General features: G+C 35.0%; 1 protein-coding gene across 8 annotated transcripts in view; it reads right to left on the bottom strand.

The window, feature by feature from the left end:
• FER (FER tyrosine kinase) overlaps positions 1 to 16,595 on the bottom strand; it is a 462,076-nt gene that overhangs the window by 144,662 nt on the left and 300,819 nt on the right. For all 8 annotated transcript variants that reach the window (XM_068535703.1, XM_068535705.1, XM_068535706.1 and 5 more), the window contains 3 exons: positions 11,423 to 11,479; positions 4,115 to 4,230; positions 1,570 to 1,664 (listed from right to left, as the gene is read on the bottom strand). In XM_068535703.1, the coding sequence (XP_068391804.1) occupies positions 1,570 to 1,664; positions 4,115 to 4,230; positions 11,423 to 11,479 (268 nt within the window). The remainder of the gene's footprint in view (positions 1 to 1,569; positions 1,665 to 4,114; positions 4,231 to 11,422; positions 11,480 to 16,595) is intronic.

Raw genomic sequence — 16,595 nt, 5'->3', positions numbered from 1 at the left:
ACTATATGGATGAATATGAAACAATGAAACCATGTTATATTAAAAATAGAAAAAAAGATCATCAATGTTAAGATTCTGAATAATTAAAACATTGGCATAAAATCATGGTATCTATATTAAATATTTTCCTGGGGGAAAAAAACACAAAAAAATAAATAGCAATTAGCTTTGGGGTGAGATCAGATTGTTGAGTAGGACGTTTTCTAATGAAGTTTATTATTCTTAATCATTTAAAAAAAATATCAATAAAGGTTACTATTTAGTGTCCAGATAAACACTTCCCTGGCTCTCTTCCAAAGCTATCTTTTGCTTTATTCAGTTTGGACCTGCCATCAGGAATTTGTTACCATGCTCCTTTAATCAGTCATAGTAACACCAAAATGACTTTTCCTCAGCAAGTCTGCCCTACCTCTCAAATCTAAGTTTCTCAGTGACATCCCTTAGTAACTGGGGGCATCATTTGCATTATGTGAATGTTTTATGTATTTATAATACTTAAATATCCCATTTTAATTAAAATTATAGGCTATTCAATTGTTTTAAAAATTTTGTATGAAAATTGTATGAAAGCTACTTTAAGATATAAATCATAAATAGTGTAAACCATGCAAATATATATTTCCATCTTGAGGATGAAAATGATTATGATCTAGGAATCCTGCAGTTATATGGTAATAAAGAAATATTCCAATAGCAATCAAACCAGCATGGTAAAATTGGACCAATTTATCCTTTAATAATGAAAGAATTATATGGAAAGTTTTTAATGGGTAATCTACAATATCAGGTTTATGTGATGCATATTAAAGTTAGAAAAATGTTTTCTATTCCTTTAAGTTTCTCCTTTTAAAATGAATAAATAGTTAAGGTAACAAAGCAAATCCTTTTCAGTTATTAAATACTGTATTTATAAATCTTATCAAGATCATATTTTACCTCTGATTATATTTTCTACAACAGAAAGATGTACAATAAAAATAACTTAAAGATAATACGATATCAGTTTGATGTTATCCTTGTTTGTTGGCAAAAGTAGTTAACCAAAATACCTGGAGGTGTTAAAAGTCACCAGAAAGAAATAAAAGGACAAATTCCTAGAGAGATCACCTTTTTTTTGTCCACATATCAAACAAGCTCATAGTTTGTGACCCAAAGCATTATGATATTATTATATACAATTAAACAAAAGGATGTGTGGTAATGTACTTGTAAAATGATATACAATGAAGTAAATATAAGACAGTACTATCATTATTATAAAGTAAACCTAAGTAGACTATTTATCTAAATAGCCTTTCTCACAGAAAGATTATATATAACTAATTTCCACGTGTAACTGCAATGTAATAATATATCTTCTCTTAAAAAAGTTGGCTGACACTTTCTAGAAAATAGCAAGTATTATAGACTATAAAAATATCAAGTATGTGTACAAGCTCTTCGTCATCAGGAAAATGTTAAACAAAATCCTTGGAAACTTTACAAGGAGAAATCAAAGAGACTGAACATATAAAACCAATAAAACATGACATTAAAATGTCATTGAGGAAACCTCTAAAATCATATTACCTGGAACCAGTTCCATAATTATGTAGATAGGCTGTCTTTGTGTGCAAACTCCTATAAGTTTGACAATATTGGGATGATCATATTGCTTGAGAATTCTGGATAAGAGAAGTATAAGAATAGTTACCATTTAAGTTGTAAGCATTAATTTATGATCATGAGTAGTGTGCACAAGTAGAATGCACTTTAATCAACACAATTTTTAAAAGTTTAGTACAAACCCAAATTATGATAAATGGGATGTATATGTCTTGATAAATCTTGGCAAAATATAGATATAAATGAGTCAGTTTTTATTCAATTAAATATTCATTTAAAAATTATTATCTACTCTGAATAGCTAATAACCATGCTAAATAGGAATAACTTACTTAGTCCAAAATATGTAGAACTCCCTTTAAAGTATCTGGTTTTAGGCACCCTCACAAAAGCTGGAAAGTATTAGTGGACCAAAAACTGTAAGCTGTTAGGGCAGCATCTTTTTGTTTTGTTTTATTTTATGTATATACTTCATTTAAAACAAATAAAAATAGAACGATTCATATTGGTAAATGCTATAGAGTAATCACTTCATATTAGATTTCATAATACATACTTTCTTGATGATCATGATCAATTTCAAAATAGTAAAAACTCAAAAAGTTTTGAGAAACCTGGCAGAAGGTTAAACAGTGAGTAATACAAGACTTAAGCTGAGGCAGAGAAGTTTTAGTTTGGATAAAAGCAGAATTTCAGAGAGCTATAAAAGTAGCATAGACTCATCTATAGGATCCCAAGCATGAGTTAAAAATAGATTAGATTCCCTCAGAGGACTGTCTACCCTGATGATTTCTGTTACCAAATGATATTCCATATTATCCTATTGACATAGTTATAAATTCACTGATACTTGAAAAAACACAGTTTCCTTTCTAGGAGAATGAAAAAACTAACTTCATTTGGATAAAGATAAAACAGTTTATATGTGTGCTGTACATGGACAACTAAAGCAGAGATAGCTCTAAGAAAAATGTTATCGATTGAACATATATAAAGTTTAATAAATGAAAAAATACACTGGGAAGAATTCTAGAGATAAAGAAAATATTCTGTCAATAACTGAGTTTGCAGTTTCTATGAGGAATTAGAAAGGAAGTTTTAGAATGATTGACTGTAATCCAAAATGTCATTTCTTAGGTTGAAAACTGCTTAATAAAGAAATTCCACAAAACAGCCAGGATGAATCCAAATAACATTAAATAGCTAAATATATAGCTTTATTATCTGTTAAAGGATACTTGGGAGTTTGTGTGGATGTAATTGTCATTTTTAACATAAAATTTCAGTCTCACTTTAGAAGAAGAAATTAAACTTTCAGTAAAACATTCACAAATTAGAAAGCGAGATACCTTAAGATACCTATGAATAACTAAAATAATGAGGCTACAAGTTTCAATTGTGATAGCATACCTTTAAATTCATCATAGGATATTTTTTCTGAATTGCTAATAATATACATGAAAAAGGTTTGCAACTTTATTCCATAGATAATATTTAATAAATGCACCCAACTAGTTTAATCCATTGCTATAAATATCCATGTTTAGATGATGGAGAAATGACATCAAGATGCTCTATGCCACGGGATTTAGTTCTTTCATTGCCATGTCCTCTGTTCTCCCATGGCACTTTATAAAAACTTCAATTTTATATACAATGCCATGATGGAGACAACACACACACACACACCTTTCCTTCCTTCCCTTTATACCACCAATCTATGGATCTATATATCCTCCTTCTCCTTCTCTCCCTCCCAACTATCCACCTACTCATCCATCCATCCATCTCCCATTCATACGTCCATTCTCACTCTATCCAAAGCCCCTTTCCATTTGTTTTGTGTTTTGTTGTATATATTAGATTTTACCACTAACAGAAGAGTTTAAACTATTTGCAACATAGGGCTGGCAAGCTGGAACATTAAATTCTAGCTAAAACAGAAAAAAGAGAAGACAATCATCCTAAAAGATCAGTTAGAAAAGAAACAATGCAATGAGCTGAAGAAGAAATTTGAGATTCTCAGAAAATAAAGCTAACAGCTGGGAATAAAGAATCAAGCAATAATATCTAAGGAGGGTAGGAAAGATGTAATTATATACTTAAATATATGTCTAAATTATGGATTTATATATAGAATACAGTAATATTCTTAGTATAAGGACAATCACAACACTGCATATATGCATATGTGTATATGCATATGTGTATATGCATGTGTGATAAAAGCACAAAATACTGCAATATTTTTCAAGGACTCAAAGAATACTCACTGTTCTCAAAAGCATCTGGTTCTTTTGACTGTGATTGTCTAACTGACCTGCAGTCTAACTCAAACATATAGAAACTTTTTGTTTTCACATTGTATAATAAGTGCCTACTTTTGAGGGCCCTGAAAGTGCTTACTTCTAATTCATCAAATCATATTTACGATATCTTCAAACTTACGTTTTAATGAATCACTTACTTATATTATAAATACATATTTACATTACTTTAGAGAACTTACTTGGCTTCTTGTAAAAATTTTATTTTCAGTTCCTGAGGAAGATCTTCTTTACACGTTTTAACAGCAACAGCAGTTTTATCCTTTAATATGCCCTTAAATACTTCACCAAAATTTCCCTGAAAATACAAATATATTTATTGTTTGGAGTGTAAGACAGCCACGTAAACCTTTGCAAAATACAAGGAAAGCATGTAATGATGAGCTTTGAGTTCATCAAAGTACTCTGTTAGCTTTATTCAGAGTTTTAAGTGGAAATAAAGACTGGGAATGTTGCTCTTACCAATACTCTAAATACACTACCCAACACACCAACCATTTGGGGGACTGAGGGTTGTGGAGAATTGAAAAGGAAATGGGAAAAAACTGAAATAGAATAAAAGGAAAAACTAATGCTGTCAGAAGTACCTAAGTTTCACTCCATCTAGTTCCCTTCACCCCCTTAGCTCTAAGTTTTATTAGGTTGGCATTTAAAAATAAAGCCAAGTTTGTGACCACCTAGAGGGGTGGGATAGGGTGGGTGGGAGGGAGACACAAGAGGGAGGGGATATGGGGATATATGTATATGTATAGCTGACTCACTTTGTTTTACAGCAGAAACTAACACACCATTGTAAAGCAATTATACTCCAATAAAGATGTTAAATAAATAAAGAAAGAAAGAAAGAAAGAAAGAAAGAAAGAAAGAAAGAAAGAAAGAAAGAAAGAAAGAAAGAAAGAAAGCAAGCCAAGATCCTGTGAGGTGACTGGTGGTATTGATCCACACAGCCAGATGTCACTTGGACGAGAGTGTGAGAGAGTAAGACACTAGATGAGAGGCAACAGAACCAAGGCAGATGAAGGACTGTCAACAGCCACTGCTGCAGGCTGTCAGTCCCTGAAAGATACCAAGGAAAATGAGGTGTTTGCCCAAATGCCAGTGTCACCCATGATGAGCTCATTTCTATCAAATGTCTGAACTCCTAACCTTACTCTATGGCTAGAACATATTTTGATTTAAAATGCCTTATTTCCAGTTTGAAGTCACTTTTATTATAGTTATGAAACAAAAGAATATAGAGAAGATCTATAAAGCTAACACAACAGCTATTTTGGAGTATTCTCTTCAAGTCTTTCTATGTATGCATATGTATTTTTTACATAGCTATAATTATAATGTGCAAGCACTGTATTATAATTAGCTTTAATGCTGTCATTGTTGAGCAACAAGTAACTAAACTAGAGGTCTGATAATCAATGAGTTTGAGTTCTAAGTTCAATGTAACTCTTAACCTATGATCCAAGGTGTATAAATTTTATGTTACTAATCATTTAAATTTACTAAAATAGGTATTTTAATAAATTCATTTATTAAAGAATTACTATTTGCTTAATTTAACACTTATTTTACTTAATATTTTAAGTATACTTGAATATTTAAGTAATGAATAGTATTATTAAATCTAATATTCAACTCTTAAATATTCATTCAAAACGATGATTGATCACCCTTACATGAAAAGTAAACATACAATAACTTCAACACAGTGCACATTCATCACAAACTAGAAAAAGAAAAATTTGAGCTTTATATCCTTCCCTGTTATTCAAGGTTTTTTTCCTTCCCACAATTATCACATCATTTAGAGCTGAGAGAAGGTATTAGTACACACAATTACTGCTGGGCCTCTATTTATCTGAATGATTCTGAAGCACTTAAAACTCACCTTGTCTGAAACTTAACATTTTATTCACTAGAAGACATTTCCTGACTAAATTACCTTTTCATTTACTAGGGCCATTACTCTCTACAAGCATTCAGATTCTTCCTGTGGAACACTTTTGTCTTCCTCGTAGCACCTCAGACAGCCTACCCTGATTCAAGATCTCCTTTTTCTCACCTAAATTGATCTCATCCTTAGTCCCTCACCCTCTTCAGCCAGTCCACCACAGCACTGCCAGATTAATCTCTCCAAAACACAACTTTGATTATACCACTGCCTTATTTAATATCTATCCTTCCATTACCATTCCTTTCTCAGCCTCTGTCTAGCCATCTTAGCCTCTGACTGCTACATGTGTCCTAAATTCAAATACTTAGTGATCCCAAAAGATGTGCCACGCCTTCTGTACATTTTCCCCTCACCTCCAATCAGAGAACATGCTAACTGATCTTTAAATTCATTTCTATGCCACCTCCTTCATGAAGACTTTCTTGATCTTCCCAAAATTATACATCTTGTTCCTGAACACTTATTATCCCATTGCCCCTTTGTACCTTTCTAATGGTTTCTGTCCTATATAACTGTTCTTGGCACATACAAGGCATTTGAAAATTGTAAACATTCATTTAATAATCATTACTCAGAAGACTTCAATTCTGTTAATGGTGGTCAAGGCAGGAATCTCTAAACACTGCAAAAAAGACTCTGCTTCACAGACCACCTCTTCTCCATCCAAAGAGGTCAGGAAAAAGCCTACGACATCCAATGCTGTCTACCATGTAACAGGCACAGCTTCATCTCTGCTACTGGCTTTAAGTCCATGAGGCGAAATTTCATTACTTCTCTTGTGTGTTTCTGTTGGTCCTCACAGAAGATCCTGGTGGTCCTCATTTCCCCCTCGCTAATTCTCATTAGGTTCTGCAGACTCCTCGTCAACCTGTTATCTCCAACTATTTCCCTTCTGTCCTAAACCTCCAGTTGCCTTCTGGAACTTGTGGTCCATCATCAAAATTTTATCTTGATCTATTCTTTGGTCCTTCTCTTCGCCTTCTTGTTCTAACAGAAACCTGGCTCTCACTTGAGAACTCTCAAATGGTGGGTGAGCTTCCTGTGCCTTCTAAAACTGTGATGACCCCACCCGCACCCCCAACACACACACCATGCTTCTCCCATCACCTGAGAGATGGAATACAGGATTCATCGAGCTCCTTGTCACTACTTTCAAAACATTTTCCCTTCTGCTTTCCTAAAAACCCCTAGCTTTGAAATGTTATTATTTGATTATATACCCACTACCCCTTACTGTTGCTAACAGCTATTGAATTTGAAAATATTTTCCCTCATTTGTTGACAATTTGAGCTCCTGGATCACTGTATCCGGTGTTACTCTTGTCTTAAAACTTTGAAAATTTCAATAGACACTTAAAGATCCTTCCAACACTTCAAACTCTGTTACGTGACCATCCCTCTTCCAATGATCCATGTTCCAACCTATTTTCTATGATCATACCTTAAACTTTGCCATCACCAATAATGCAACTCCTCTGTAATACCTACTTCATTCATCCCATCTTCTGGCTGGCTTCTATTTTTCTAGCTTACTTCCTCTAGTATTCGGACTCAGAATCCTTTGACCCTATAGGAACCTCCAAATCTTCAGACCCTATTACTTTTTATTGTCCATAACCCCCTAACAGCCTCGCTTTCTTCCTTATTCAGCTTAAATTCCATGCTCAATAATTATAACAACTGTTTACTACATACTCTCAACTTCTCTGTTCCTTTTCATCTGTAGAACTCCCTCATCAAATCCACAACCCAGATTAAATGCAACACGGCCTACTCTGTTCCTATGCAGCTAAATGTGGCTGGAGAAAATCCACAATGATGTTGACTAGTTTCACTTTAAATTCATGAACACAAACCTCTAGGGGGGCCTTAATACTGCTCAATAATTATATTACAATTCCCTAGACCATTCACACTCTCATTCTTCCAATTAACTATTCCCCCCGCTTCGACTCTCCTCTTAAAGCTCCCATACCTTCCCCACACCCTCATTCTTAGTTAATAACCTTGCTCAATTTATTGAGAAAATTGAAGCAATATAAAGAGAACTTCCAGACTCTCAGTCCCACATTTACCCTCCTACCAATCTTCCTTGCTGTTATAAAAATGAACTACAGTGCTTCTATTAAAGTCAATCCTCCACTGTAAATTAAATTCCATCCCCTCTTACCTACTTGATGATATTATTTCAGCAATTCTCATCTCTTTCCAAAATCTTGAATTTGTCACTACATATTGCCAACTGCAAACCAGCATGCTGCCTCTCTCAGATTAACCAACAACACACAAATCATTCCTTCTGAAACTACCACCACATGTAGTTGGCTACATGAAGTAGCAAAACTTCAAAGAGTTACATCCTTGCTATCTCTAATTCCTCTCCTCCCATTCTCCCTTAAATATATTTCAGTTTGGCTTTCACATAAAGCATTCTAAAGAAAGTGCTCAGCCAAGTCACTAGGGATCTCTTTACTGTTAAAGTCAATGGTGCTCAGTCATCATCTCATTTGACCTCTCAGCAGCACTTGCCACCACTGATCACTCTCTCCTCCTTCATATACTTTCTTCTCTTGGCTTCTAAGGCATCCTATCTCCTGGTTTCCTGCCTTCCAGGAGCTTGCTCTTTCTCAACCTCAATCATCTTGCTTCTCATCTCTCCAGCCTCTTGATTTTGACGTGACCAGGGCTCAATCTCTCTCTTCTCTTCTCTATCTAGACTCACTCCATTGCTGAACTCATCTAAATAAACCAGCAAATAAGTAAGTGACAACTACCAAATTTGTACTTTTGATCCACACCTCTTTTCCAAACTCCAGACTTAATACCCAACCATTTTCTCAACATCTCCAGTTAGAAGTCTAACAGACAAACCTTAATATTTACATCCCAAACTCCTAATCTCATTCCCCCCAAACCTGCTACACCTATGCCAACTGCCCTCTTTGTCCCATGCCCCACAGAGAGCATCAGGATATTTAGTTGGTTCAACCTTAAAACAAATCCAAACTCACCACTTCTCACCACCTCCACTGCCATCCCCTCTGATCCAGCAACCAACATCTTTAGTTAGGTAAGTACAATAGCTTCCTAACCTTCCAACTCAGCCTATTCTCAACACAGTAGCCAGAGTGGACTCTGTAGAAAGTAAGATCATGCCACTCCTCTACTCAAAATCATTCTCTAGCTTACCTTTTCACACATATTTAAAGCCAAAGTATTGATAATTACGGTGATCTACATGGCTCTACACGATCTATACTCTCACCACCTCACTGACTTGCTGCCCTATCCTATTATTCCTTGTTTACTGGGTTACAGGCAAACTGTCTCTCCTGCTCATCAAATGTAATTTGCATTGGTACTCCCTCTGTCTAAAACCCTATTCCTCACTTGACCACATGGCCAAATCCCTCCTACCCAGGTTTTCATTGGAAAGAAACAATCTTAATAAGGCTTATTACCTGGATTCCCCCATTAAAAATTGCAAGTCCAACCAATAGCAGTCCAATAGCACTCCTAAATTCCTTATATTTTCACAGGATTTAGCACCCTTTAACATTATGAAGTTTTCTTATTATTAAGTTTATTAAGTTTATTGTTTTCCTGTCTTTCCCTGCTAGATAGAATATGAGCTTCATTAAGGGCAAGGATATTTGTCTGCTTTGTTCACGGATGTATCCCAGGAACCTAGAAGAGTGCCTGGCACACAGAAGGCATTCAGTAAATATTTGAGGAATGAATATTTTTGAATACCAATTATATATCAAGTACAGTCTATAGAAATACAGTGCTCAAAAACAGAGTTCCCATCTCAACCTTATACTACTACTAAATTCCAAAGTATAAGAACCATGGCTAATTATTTTTCTCATGCATTTTCATGCAGTATACTATAAATATTCAGAATAGGTAATGAAAATATTAAACGTCACTTTTCAACTCAAATATATTTGCTGAAATTAAGCTATATAGTGTCTCTAAAGTTGAAGTGTTTTACTAAAAATGATAAAATTTATTAAAGCTGATATCATGCTACTGCCTTGTCATTGAAAACAATTATTCTTTGAAATAACCTTATTGAGGACCTAAAGGCTAAAATTCCTCCTAATATGTGAAATACCATGTATCACATATTAAACAAAGATAATTGAAACATCTCTCTTTAACTGAAAGTATTTTTTCCTTAGAACTGAAAAATCTGCTCTTCTCAACACACTATTTTCAGTAACTGGTTTAATTTTATAACTTATTATTTAATTGTATTTTCATGGAAATTAATTTACTTTTGTAATAATTTTTAGCCCAATCACTGCTACTGAGTTACCTAAAGTAATGAAAAAGAAGAAATATTTCCTTAAGAGTTATGGCCGCATCACAGAGGAAATAAACATACCAGCTACTGCTTGTAGCTTGAAATTCTTTAGAATTTACTTACTAAATAAGTATTAGCAGTCAATAGAAACTGTTTTCCAATAGCAATTTAATGCTTCTATTTGGAAAAGATATTTTAAAATAGTAAGAATCCTGCAAAGTAGATTGTTTCAACAGGGATTTACTTTCTCAACACACATCAGGACTAAAAACTAGGGGAAATTTGTCAATTCATCAAGTTTACATTTAAATCAAAAAAAGTAATGAATAATCATTTATTTCTTTACTTGAAACGTTGAGCCTTAAATTCTAGTACTGATCACTCAGAAATGTATGAGTGATAGTTTTCCCTAGCTATCTGGATTTTATACTATTTTTTTACATTGCATTATGAACCTCAACTCAATTCAAACATCACTAATTAAGTCATCGACAAAGAAGTTAATATTTATCTATTGGAACTCAGTTATAAACAAATAACAAATTTTCAAATAGCCCATTTGATTATTAAATGTCTGCCATCATTATTAGTTATAATATACTTTCATATGGCCAATGAGTTGGAAGAAACTCCCAACCAGGTTGGAAGAAAGAGACTTTCATCATATATAGCTGCCTCCTCTGACCACTAACAGAGCTAGCTACAAAATAGATATATTGAAACATGTGCCTTGTCCACATAATTTTCAGGTTGAAATAACATGTCCCATGTTGTCACATACTGTGATTCTATATACAATTCTGAAATCCCAAAGAGCAGTACTGCATTTTCTCTGAACTATCATGTATAACCAGAAACAAATAGAATAAGACTATTAAGTATTTAAACTTTTATTACATCACAGTTTCTTTTCAAATCTCAGCTCACTAGTTTTGGCTTTACTACACTGTAATAAAATTATTGTGGATTTTAGTTCTTTCAGAGGAAAATATACAATATAATATTCTTAAAAGTCAAGATAATTCTTAAACTTTTCAAAGATTTTCACACTTCTATTTCAGTGAACATCACAGTATTTGTAACAGATATGGCACTGTGTTCTTCTCGGTTCATGGGGGAATGTGCCTTGCTGTGTGCTGGAATATAAGAAAGGCTTTGAAGAAAATGAATCTGTAGAGTTCACAATCACTATCAAGATTTGGTTTTTCAGCTCAGTGGATTACATACCTTGCCCAGTAATTCTCCCAATGTGACATCTTCATGATTGAGAACCCATTTCTTATCCTGTGGCAAAGAAAAAGAACAGTTTTTTAGCCCAAGCAAGAATGCAGTTCCTGTAAGATGCATTTGAGGCAGTGGCAAATAGACCTAAGGGATATTGCATTCAGACCATTCAATAATCAGCACACTAAGAAGTTGTAACCTCAAGAGGTTATAAAACAGATTTAAGAAATGTTACCACACAATAGAACTTTTAAGGTCTACATTACAGCAAACTTCTATCAGAATTCTCAGCCTTCAAAATGATAGTACCCCTGTAACCAGAACACAGCATGCACTCTCCTCCCACCATAAAGCTTAGGCTATGCTATTATTTGTCATTTCAGAAACACTGTGTCATAAGTACCTGAGGGAATCTCATTTTGCAATGTAAAATTTCCAATCCTCACTTGATCATAGAGAATTATTTTATACCCAAACTACATTACTAAGAGCTAATTTTTCCACAACTGGTCATGAATTATAGCTGTCTGTTACACTGCATATAGTCCCACATCTTTCCCAAGTAATTTCCTGTAGTATAATAAAGCAACAAGCATCAATTACAGTATCATCAAGGTACACAAGATCAGTGATGCAAACATGCCATGATAAAAGAACATCCCATTATGTGATCTCAAGAGCTAATCAGTACTTAGGGAATATTTTATCATCTAAAAAGTCTCAGCTATGAGAGCACACAATACTGTAATGTTAGAAAGACATACTAGATTTAAAAAAAAAAAAAGAAGTAAGGAAAAATGAATGAAGTGGGGTGGGGGGAGAAAGGAGAGAAGGAAAAATGAGGGGATGGAGCAAAGAGAGAAAGAAGAAAAGAAAATCCTGGAATGATATATTTTATTCTTGATTTTTAAAAAATTTAATGTTAAAGTATAGTATTCCCCCATTACACAGACTGAAATATAATTATGAGCTATAGAATGAATTGTAACAAGTAATCAAACATCTTGAAGTAAGAATCCACCCTAACTATGGCTTAAAAATGTCCTGGACAGCCATCTGAAGTACTTTACCTTCTGAAACACCATGTGACAAACACTCAACCACCACCCTCTGATTGTTCAACAAAGGGAACAGCAATGATTTCTAAAAACGGCTTACATGTATAATCTTTAGGGGTTCAGAATAGCCTCCCCAAGATGTGCTACTTTAGCATGTGGATTATTTTGAGCTAAAGGCAATTGAGACCCTGTGGGCTCAAGGCAAAGCTTTACTTCTCCCTTAAAGAATTTAAATTGGGGGCATTACCCATAATAAGAGCTATTACCAGAAATAAGTTTTTATGACCTACCTGTATGACAGGGCAAATATCCAATTATTAAACAACTGCTCTTCCTATTTGTGAATTACCCTCCTTCTCTCTGAAGCCTCACGCCCCTATCCTATCCCTTAGCTCAGGATGGCACATATACCTCATTTTACGTTTCTAACTCAACTTCTCATGCCTGTGGGGTTCCTGTATGTACAAAATTAGATCCGATAGTCTCCTGTTAATATGTCTCATGTCAATTTAATTCTTAGACCAGCCAGAAGAACCTAGAAGGGTAGAGGAAGTTTTCTTTCTCCATGACAAGTCTTTCAACCTAAATAAAAAGCCAGAACTATAAAGGTCCTGAAAAAAAAAAATAGCAGAATATCTTCATTACCAAGTATGTAAAGAAAGATTTCTTAGGACACAAAAAGCACATAAAAGAAACAACTGGAATTCATCAAAATTAAAAACACTTGTTCCTCCAAAGGCTCTTTTGAAAAAACGAAAAGTCCAACTACAATCTGGGAGAACATTTTTGCAATACGTATATTTGACAAATAATTTGTATGTAAAACATATAGAGAATGCATACCTCAAAAACAAGGTGACAAACAACACAATTTTAAGAAACTGGGTAGAATACTTAACAAAAGAGGATGGACAAATAGACAATAAGTACATCAAGAGATGTTTAACATCACTAGTCAGTGACATACAAATACAAACCAAAATAAGATGTCACTTCATACCATTAGAATGAAGTGCCTTCTATTTACAATAGCCAAGACATGGAAACAAACTAAATGCCCATGGATAGATGAATGGATAAAGAAGATGTGGTATATATATACAATGGAATATTACTCAGTCATAAAAAGAATGAAATAATGCCTTTTGCAGCAACATGGATAAACCTAGAGATTATCATACTAAGTGAAGTAAGTCAGACAGGAAAAGACAAATATCATATGATATCACTTATATATGCAATCTAAAAAAAACGATACAAATGAACTTTACAAAACAGAAAGAGACTCACAGACAGAGAACAAACTAATGGTTACCAAAGGGGAAAGGGGGTGGGGAAGGATAAATTAGGAGTTTGGAATTAGCAGACACAAATTACTATATATAAAATAGGTGGGGCTTCCCTGGTGGCGCAGTGGTTAAGAATCCGCTTGCCAATGCAGGGGACGCGGGTTCGAGCCCTGCTCCAGGAAGATCTCACATGCTGCGGAGCAACTAAGCCCGTGTGCCACAACCACTGAGCCTGCGCTCCAGAGCCCGTGCGCCACAACTCCCGAAGCCCGGGCGCCTAGAGCCTGTGCTCTGCAACAAGAGAAGCCACCGCAATGAGAAGCCCGCGCACTGCAAGGAAGAGTAGCCCCCGCTCGCCGCAACTAGAGAAAGCCCGCGCACAGCAACAAAGACCCAACGCAGCCAAAAATAAATAAATAAAATAAATAAATAAATAAAATAAATAAATGAAATAAAATAGATAAACAAAAAGTTCCTAGTGTGTAACACAGGGAACTATATGCAGTATCTTGTAAAAAAAAAAAACAAAAAAACTATAATGGAAAAGAATCTGTAAAAGTTTATATATATATACACACACACATATATATGTTGAATAACTTTGCTGTATACAAGAAACTAACACTGTAAATCAACTATATTTCTATTTAAAAAAAAAGTGCCTTGAAGAGCCTGTGTCTGGGATGTCTCTCAGATCTTTTATGCTTGTTTACAGTTGGTGACAGGATGAGATATTGAAAGGACCCCTAACTCTTGTAATTTAAATAACGACTATGGTGTTACCTGGGGGAAAGATGAGTGGTGCTATTGTCAGGGAAGAGGTGTAAGGGGAGAAATGGGATATTAAACGGGATGTGGAATGCTTACTACTGCCAGAATGGCTAGGGGTCACTCCTGATTTGAAGTCACAAAAATAACCTTTCCACTGATTAGTCCGGGAGAAGACAAGGCTGGGAAGAGGACTAACTGCATAACCAAAAACCCTAAAATTGAAAAGGAGTCAGTTAATAAGGTTGCTCTTGATCTGTTTTAGCTAAAATGAAGATCACAGAGAAGGAGCCTAGAGCCTCAGAATTTAGATTTGTGACTCCATCTGTAAGAGGGAGGGACAAAATACCCAAAGGGGATTCAGTGGCAATTTGATAACTGCAATTTTGTAGAAATGTGGATAGCGGGGCAAACTCCAAACTGTCAAATTGGAAAAAGGCAGTAGCATTTAACACATGCTCTGAAGAGGGGAACTACGCAACTCCTCCCTTAGACAATAAACGAAATACTCCTACTGAGGCTGCTGAGTGATTGAGAAAGACAAGCAACTTTAGTTACATGATGATACTAAAGCTTCACCAAACACTATGCCTCTGGCTCAGGCAATGATGGATATGGTAACAAAAGGAGGTCCAACTCTTACATAAATTTATGTCAAGGGAACAAAAAGCAAACAAGCAGAGACTACATCAGAAGGTAATTCAAAGGTAAGGTTAGGGAATAGGGACATTAAGTAACAAGGAGTTTGGAGAATGGAGAGTTGCCGAAGGAGCCTGGATCCCTGTCTTCCCCACCATCTTTATTGACCTCTCTTCTTTTCCCCTTTGCTCCAAAGCAAAGTCACACTCAGAAGGGTTGCCAGAAAGAGCTGCAGTTCACTCCTTAACAACTGTCCCAGACCTGGTATCTCCTACAGAGATTATACCACATATTCTTGGCTTTATCTTTACTCTTTTTTCTATAGAGGAGCAAGGAGATTTGTACAACCTTCTTGAATCTGGAGAAGGAACAGAAAGAATGGAGGCAGATTGCCTCCAAGAAACAGGAATGGCAGCATCTTCCCTGGTTTCACAGATCAACTGAATGAAAATAAAAGTTGTACTAAAGTATAAGTCAACAGAAGTAAAACAGACATAAAAATACGCATTAAAACCATAATGAATAGAGTTGACAGTTTTACTGTTTCATCTGCTTGCTAGTGATTTGTGACCATATAGGAATATCCACAAACCTATGTCCAAAACTAATGATTAAATTTGTCTGATGTTGAAGCTACAAAAAACTTGATTTAGACTCTTCAAATGTTCTTGACATTAGGACTCCACTCCTTAATTCATGAATATTAACACATCATTACCATGGTGAAAGAAACATATACTTCCCCCATTTATCAGTTATCTCTGAAAATGAAAAAAATAACATTTTGAAACATCAAATTATTTGGGCTAAACTGGACAACTCATTTTTAAAGGGGGGAATGGAAGACAACTCGAAGGCTTTAATACATTTTTTAAAACTATGCATTTCTGGGGAATTCCCTGGTAGTCCAGTTGTTAGGACTTGGCGCGTTCACTGCCGAGGGCCCGGGTTCAATCCCTTGTCGGGAACTAAGATCCCACAAGCCGAGCAGTGTGGCAAAAAAAAAAAAAAAAAAAAGGAATTTCTGCGTTTCATCAACTGATCAGAATATTTTCTAAAACTGCTTAAGAGTAGATTTAAAGTCAGCCCACCATAGTACAGGCAAAGGAAAGTAAGTATTATCACTTGTCTGAAATCCAAACTTTTGTAAAGAAAAGCTGGGGACACATTTTTAACATGTTCCCACATACACTTGCTTGCTAAATCTCAGAAGAACCCCCATTAGATTGGCAGGAAATGCATTATCTCCACTTCACATTGAAAACCAAGGCCTTGAGAAGATAAAATCCTGACTGTGATCACACAGGTACTAAGTTTCAGAGTTGAGATAAGAACCTTGATCTTTTGTCTTTTGGCCCACTATTCCAACACATTCTTCCTTGCCTTTCACTGGTCTCTTCAGTGTGGTAAAGAATATTACAT

Source organism: Eschrichtius robustus, chromosome 2 (assembly GCF_028021215.1).
Source record: "Eschrichtius robustus isolate mEscRob2 chromosome 2, mEscRob2.pri, whole genome shotgun sequence".
In the NCBI taxonomy this organism is placed as follows: Eukaryota; Metazoa; Chordata; class Mammalia; order Artiodactyla; family Eschrichtiidae; genus Eschrichtius; species Eschrichtius robustus.
This window is presented reverse-complemented; position numbering and strand designations above follow the sequence as displayed.